At 39.3% G+C, this 7,834-nt stretch overlaps 1 protein-coding gene and 1 pseudogene across 1 annotated transcript; one reads left to right on the top strand and one right to left on the bottom strand.

Annotated features, from left to right (window-relative positions):
- The first annotated feature begins 964 nt into the window (after positions 1-964).
- LOC111783815 (2S seed storage albumin protein pseudogene) lies at positions 965-1,460 on the top strand (annotated as a pseudogene).
- Positions 1,461-1,524: 64 nt separating this feature from the next.
- Positions 1,525-3,272, bottom strand: LOC111783813 (polyubiquitin). Its single transcript, XM_023664654.2, has 2 exons — positions 3,190-3,272; positions 1,525-2,592 (listed from the first exon to the last, which is right to left on the bottom strand). The coding sequence occupies exon 2, from the start codon at positions 2,590-2,592 to the stop codon at positions 1,669-1,671; it is 924 nt and encodes a 307-aa protein (XP_023520422.2). The 5' UTR covers positions 3,190-3,272; the 3' UTR covers positions 1,525-1,668.
- Between the last annotated feature and the right edge of the window lie 4,562 nt (positions 3,273-7,834).

Here is a 7,834-nt window from a genome sequence, read left to right as displayed (position 1 = left end):
GCTCAATTTCTCGTGGGGTCAGATTTTGATCGATACGAGTGAAAGCAATGACCTCTTGGCCTCCCTTTTGCTCAATTTCTCGTGGGGTCAAGTTCTGATCGGTACGAGTCAAGGGAATGGCCTCTTGGCCTCCCTTTTGCTCAATTTCTCATGGGGCCAGATTCTGATTAGTACGTATTAGGGAATGGACTCTTGACCTCCCATTTGCTCAATTTCTCGTGGAGCCAGATTATAATCGGTACAAGTTAAGGGAATGGCCTCTTGGCTTCCTTTTTGCTCAATTTCTAGTGGGATCAGATTCTTATCTATACAAGGGAATGACCTTTTGGCCTCTGATTTCCATATAAAGGACACAATGTGCCTAAATACCCTCTTTTAAGGAAAGTTACTACATGCACAAGGAATCAAAAGAAGATTTGACGACCTTTTTCCAAAAAAACCTCCTATTTAACCACTACCTACATTCTACAAAATTGTGCCCCACAAATATCTACTCCTAAGAAAAAAAAATTATTTGCAAGGCAAAAATAGGTTGCTTTTAACCGTGTTAAATTAATAAACTTTTGTAGTGGAGAGAGACAGAAAGCCTCTCAACCTCAGTTGGATACTTAACAATTTCTAACAACGAAAAGACTGGTTTGCAGGAAGGGCCTTCCAAAATGATATTTATCAACCCGGAAATTTACTTATATCCAAAATCCCACTTCAAAATCAGTATAATATGACACACGCGGCTTCGCATTTGCATGCCTACACATACGTGGAAAGCTCAACCAAAGCTCGCAACTCTGCCATGGCTGGCTACCCTTCCTTCGCTTGTGGAACCCACAACACAAAATCACTCCCTCCCTCCACGTTCTATACATGCACCCACACCCCATTCCTATAAATACAAGCACCCAGTCCTCCACCCTTTTCACTCCACTCTCTATTACCACCATCTACCTCTTCAGAATCATCAACAATGGCGAGACCAACAGGGATCCATGCTCTCATATTGATGGCGGTGCTGGTTTCTGATGCCTACGCCTACCGCACCATCACCACCGTGGAAGTGAACAAAGACAACGAAAGGCGGGCGGAGAGGTGCAGCCAGATGAGGGCCCACGAGGAGATTGGCAGCTGCGTTCAGTACCTCACGCAGCAGCGCAGAGATGTGTTGCAGATGCGTGGAATCGAGAACCAGAGGAGGAGAGAAGGGCAAGTCTTTGATGAGTGCTGCAGAGAGCTGAGGAATGTGGATGAGCAGTGCAGGTGCGAGCTCTTGGAGCAGATAGCGATGTGGGAAACGAGGAAAGGACGACCCCAGGAAACAAGGCAAATGCAACAGAGGGCTAGGAACTTACCATCCATGTGTGGACTCCGCCCACAGCAATGCTACTTTTAAGCGCCTATGCCCCGCACCAGCACATCATTGTGTGCTTCCACTAAATAAAGATATATGAATTCCATGATCGAAATTTCTCTCTGACACCACTAACTAATTAACAATTTCTGTGCGCAACTTGCTTCAGAAAGATTAAATAAAAAACGAACAGAGGCAGATGAACGTATTATTTATTAGTCAAATGGGTTCTAGAACAACATAACAAAAGACTAGAATACACGCAGACGGGCTATACAACTATAAAACGATTAAGGAAAAAACAGTACCAAATGCAGAATCGATCAATTTTGAAGACCACCACGAAGGCGAAGGACGAGATGGAGAGTGGACTCCTTTTGAATGTTGTAATCGGCCAATGTACGTCCATCCTCCAATTGCTTTCCAGCAAAAATTAACCTCTGCTGATCTGGTGGAATCCCCTCTTTATCTTGAATCTTAGCCTTAACGTTATCAATGGTATCTGAACTCTCAACTTCCAAAGTGATTGTTTTACCAGTTAAGGTCTTCACAAAAATTTGCATTCCACCGCGAAGACGGAGCACAAGGTGAAGAGTGGATTCCTTTTGAATGTTGTAATCAGCTAGCGTTCGTCCATCTTCGAGCTGCTTGCCTGCGAAGATCAACCTTTGCTGATCAGGAGGAATACCTTCTTTGTCTTGAATCTTAGGTTTGACATTGTCGATTGTGTCAGAGCTTTCAACCTCCAGTGTAATCGTCTTCCCGGTAAGCGTTTTGACAAAAATTTGCATTCCACCACGAAGACGGAGCACCAAATGCAATGTTGATTCCTTCTGAATATTGTAGTCCGCCAGAGTGCGACCGTCTTCAAGTTGTTTACCAGCGAAAATCAGTCTTTGCTGGTCAGGGGGGATACCCTCTTTATCTTGGATCTTAGCCTTCACATTATCGATGGTATCAGAGCTTTCCACCTCTAAGGTTATGGTTTTTCCCGTGAGGGTTTTCACGAAGATTTGCATTCCACCTCGTAAACGGAGCACCAAATGGAGGGTTGATTCTTTCTGAATGTTATAGTCAGCGAGGGTTCGGCCATCCTCAAGCTGCTTTCCAGCGAAGATAAGCCTTTGCTGGTCCGGTGGGATCCCTTCTTTATCTTGAATTTTGGCCTTTACATTGTCAATAGTATCAGAGCTCTCAACCTCGAGGGTTATTGTTTTGCCGGTGAGAGTTTTCACAAAGATTTGCATCTGTCAGAACCAATTATATAAAATCAATTAGAAAATGGACGTAATTCCTGTAATCAGGAATAATCTGAAAAAACGATTGATCAGAAACATTACATCCCCTATGGTGAATAGAAATTAAAAATTTCGTCGTGGAAGTCATAAATCGAGAAAATGAACTCTGATAAACAGATCAGATACATATATGCAAAAACAAGAACCACTAGCTGCAAACTTTCACCGTCGTAGAACAGAACGGAATTATAAAATTACAAATACTGAAAGAAACAAAAAAAGTCTAGCAAAGAGACATAAATAAGATATGATCACAATGAACAAAGAAAATTACGAAAATCACATGAATCGAAGCAAAACAAAGCATGTCGGCATCATCAGTTCATTCAACCAAACCACAAAACCCTATCACAAATCTTAAAACAGAAAGAAAGTGCATAATTCTAACGAAGAGCAACGATTGAGAATCTCTCCGAATTAACGAACAGGCATGACAAAATACAAAAGACATATCATATGAGTTGAACGAAAACTCAAAAATCAATTAATCGAACAAGAAGGTAAACAAATCAAATCTGAAAAAAGATGAGAGATCAGATGGCAAACCTTGAGACGGTTGAAGAGAAGACTTGGAACTTCGAATTAACTGTGATAAGAAAACCTTTCCGACTTTTTCCAAAATGGATGAGAACTTAGGGCTGGAGAATTCACGTATTTATACCCGCAATGGCTGGCTTTCGTTCCTCGAGTATAAATACATTATCCAATAAAATCCTGACACGTGTTGATCTTCGTTACTTGCTGGCCACGGTTGGATAAGTTGGCTAGAAGCTTCTGGCAGTAACGGTCAATTTTCCATTTAAAAGCGCATTTTAAAAAGCTTTTTGAAGAAGGCAAGGATTAGATTCTCCAGCAAACCAGTTCCTTTCACAACTATGTTCTTGTTCATTTCTTTCTCCGCAAATGTCTAGATATTTACCTATAATCAAATATGATATATATGGTAGACTATAATTTACCTCTAAACGTGAATCTATAATTTACCTCTAAACGTGAATCATGTTCCCTCTATTTCGACTTTCTTTGGTTGAGTATCCTTCTCTCTCATGTGTTCCACAACACAGCAACATCAAATTGTTGTAACGGGAGTGGAAGCAAGATTGATTGTACTCACACACCCACAAGCAGAAATTAAACAAAGAGACAAAGACTTACATGGTTCTGAGAGAAGAAATTTTCCTATATCTACCGGTAGCAACCAATCTCAATAATCAAAGTGTTTACTAAGTGTATATGTCACACTCTCATACTGAAAAATCTCTCAACAAAATTACTCCTAAATGTCGCTTAACAAATAAAAAATGACACTCAAACTCAATTGAACTCTATATATCTCAACCATTCTAGACAACCTTATGTATAGGTATAGGAGCATTAATGTATGAATCAAGATGATTCATGTATTAAAACAGAAGATGAACCAAATAAATAAGAATATGAATCAAAATGGTTATGAGTTATGAACGAAAATAAATAACCATACATGCTTATGAGATGTATGAACCTATTCTTCATGATAACTTGCAACAATCTCTACCTTGTCAAAACATCACAAGCAAATAACAGTTTTGGCTGACATTAAGTTAACAAACTACTTCTTCCATCAATATTGATCAGATCCAAGCAATGTCAAAACTTTTCACAAGCAACCACCTTTGTCAATATATCCAGGATCAACCATTCCAATTTTCAATAAACGAATGTCTCATTCGTTGGTAATTTCTTGAATAAAATGAAAATCGGACATCATTGTGCTTGGTACGAGCATGATGGACTTGGTTCTTCGACAAACAAATAGCACTCTAGCTGTCACAAAGCACATCTAAATGCAATAGTAGACTGCAATACACAAGTCGTTAACCAGACCATACGTCCAAATAGTTTTTTTAAAAAACTTCTGTCATATACTCTACTTTGGTGGTAGACAATGCAATAGTAGATTGCAATGTTGAACGCCAACAAACAGGTCCACCAATCATAGTGAATAAATAACTAGTACTGGATCGTCGCTTATCCAAATCACCAGCATAGTTAGAATCCACCTAGCTAACTAAGAATTCATTTGATAGCCTGTCAATGCTCTTTATCAGGATTATGTATATAACGACTCACCATACTTATAAGGTCGAGTATACACCTTAACATACGTCAAAGCACCAATTTGTATAAGAAACATTCCTCATATACCTTTTGTCATCATCCTAACTTAGACACATGGAAGCACTAAACTTGAAATGAGGAGCAAGTGGCACGCCAATAGGTTTAGTTGAATTATTCCAACTAAATTTTGCCAACACTTTGCCTAGACATTGACACTAACTCAACCATAATGTACCTCTTCTTTGATCTCACTCCATCTCCATTATTTCTTTGCTTTATCTAAATGATAATTTTTTAACTATCAATTTCCACCGGTTTCTTGGAAGTAATTAACATGTCATCAGTATACGAGACCGATAGGTGAAGGTGAAGTAGCTCAGGGTTTCGGTTTTGGCTTTATGCAATGATCACCTACTCCTAAACAACCCATAGTTAACTCAGATGAGTGTACTCAAGTAAAGCTACTTGTCTGGGCGTCACACTATGAGAAAAGGCCCGAGTTGGTTGTGTAGGAAGGTACTACGAAGCTATCTTTGGTGAGACAATAAGGACTATAAGGGTCTTGGCAAGACAAGGTTACCATCAGAGGAGGGTTAGAGAGAAGGGCATATCAAAGACTTCTTTTAGGAGTTGTTATTGGTATTAAGAGATTTTTGTATGTCGTACGACTTGATTAACGCGCTGTAGAGTTTAAGGATTAGATTAATTGAGTGTTCATAAGACTTTCTCGATGTCATCATTATTGTCGTCCTTGACGCTTCTAACATACACCAAAATGGAGTTGGTTCATAGGGAATCAAAGGCATTGCAGAAGCGTGGTTGGAGGCTATAGAGACGGCCTTGCAATATTTGAGATGCCCTATGGTATCTACATTATGACATGTACATGCTGAGAGACATGGCACATTCTAGAAGAACATCACCCTAAAGATACTCAATATTGAGGAAGAGCTAGAAATGTAGTCCCAATTTAAAGGTATCCACCTAAGAAAGTACTACCTAATGATAGCCAGACTCAATAATTAAGTAGCCTTCCTTGACACCGAAATAGAGTGAGAGGATGTCCTAGTGCTCAATAGACCAACAAGGTTTGCACCAAAGTTGGTTAGTGCAAATAAGGTAAAGATAGACCACATCATTGCAGGTTCCAAAGACGATATCTAAGGCTTGAGAGAGCCTAGGATTCCTTAGATTATGCAAAAGCACTGCATGATGCTAGAAGGGTGGACATTCTCTGAAGAATTTATCTAAAGGTAAAGCGTTTCAAATTATTGCTTTGATTTTTTCTTAAGAAGTTTTAGTAGGTCGATAACAAATGGATTTCTCATAAATTTTGTGAAGGAAGCCAAAATTGATTCACACCAAAAGGCAATATTCCAATGAATGTAAAAAAGATGATAAGTTCGGTAAGTTCTGAATTTTGGACTGATTTAGACTCGTTTATTTATTCGTGTGACAAAAAATTAAAAAAAAAATCATATTTTTATAAAAATGGATTAAAGATCAACAAATTTCATGGAGAACATTTTGATTCCAGTTTAATATAAAAAATTATGAAAATCTAAAGTAAGTGGAAAAGAATTAAAAACGGATCGTAATAGGGTAAATGCTTGCACAGGCAACGGGAACACGAGGCGTTGCGCTTCCAAAAATTGGGGGCCACATGTCGAACGATGTGCAATGTTGCATAACGATTCATGTTCAAGATTTAGATAGGATTCAAAATCTAGACTCGGTACCTATGTGCACTAATACTTCTCTACATTTCTTGCGACCTGGTCACATTATTTAATTCTTGATTCTAAGAGTGAAAACTGTAACGACCCTAAATTTCCACATACTCAGAGTCGCTACTAACGTCTCATGCTCATCTATAATGCGGAAATATAACTCTTACATGAACATAATTGATAACGTAAACTTAAAAAAAAAAAACATTTAAAACAACTTCTTCTCTGGAAGACACAGCCATGGTCTTACGTGTTTAAATATGAAATACTGAAATTTAGAGAAAACAAAAACAAATACAAAATAATTTAAAACAATGAAATGCAAAACAATCTATTCTAACTTAAGACTAGAAATTTAAATATGAGTCTACCCTATGCACGTGCCACAGTCTCTGCTCGCGATGCCGCCATCCTCCGTACAAGTGCGCGTTGCCTTTACCTGAAAAATGATGTGGCACACGGCCTGAGTATTTCAAAGAATACTCAGTAAGTGGCCCCACTATAGGGGGCCATGCAAATGCAAACACATGCAATCATGATTTAGGGACCTATCTCTAATCATCTTAGGGGTGGCCTCCAGTCTCGGACAAATTGGATGTGTAGTACTTCCCTACACACGACTCACACGTGCGAGTGTGAATTCCCAGGGCGCTCGCACACCCCCTGGACCCTTTGGTCAAGCTAATCTGTAGCGACGTCCGGAGGTCAGCGGAACCCCATAGTGTCATGCGCCTCATGAACACCCTCATCTGTGTGCGTTCGCACCTGTGCGCATTCGCGCTCATCACACGGTGCGCGTCCGCACTCATCATCTCTAGGGGAAGTAGCCCTATGCTTATGAACATACAATATGCATGAGGTCCCTCTAAATCCATCATAATGTCTCTTCTGACACAACCCTCTAGTCTCATCTCTTTGTTACTCTAGGTAACAGATACTCGTGGATATTTATATTAATATCATTTTCACGCTCTTAGGGTTGTGTCCTATGTCGATCTAACGACATGATGCAATATGGCACTCATCATCATATAGCATGCTCAATATGGAAAACATCATCATATTAAGGTAAACGTCACGCAATCATCATACTCATCATATTGCCACAAAGTACATCAAACATATCAAGTACGACATTCATCAAAATATATATATACTGAGCACATCATCAAGTATCGTAACTCACACATCATCATAACTCATACATCATCATAACTCATACATCATCATAACTCACATACCGCATCGTACGACATAGTTCATACATCATCGTAACTCATACAATTTTTAGCCTATCCTATAGTAAGATCACTTACCTGGTTGGCCTTAGCCGAAGTATTCCCTAATTTAATTAACGTAAG

Source organism: Cucurbita pepo, chromosome 14 (genome assembly GCF_057944985.1).
Source record: "Cucurbita pepo subsp. pepo isolate OVF chromosome 14, ASM5794498v1, whole genome shotgun sequence".
In the NCBI taxonomy this organism is placed as follows: domain Eukaryota; kingdom Viridiplantae; phylum Streptophyta; class Magnoliopsida; order Cucurbitales; family Cucurbitaceae; genus Cucurbita; species Cucurbita pepo.
This window is presented reverse-complemented; position numbering and strand designations above follow the sequence as displayed.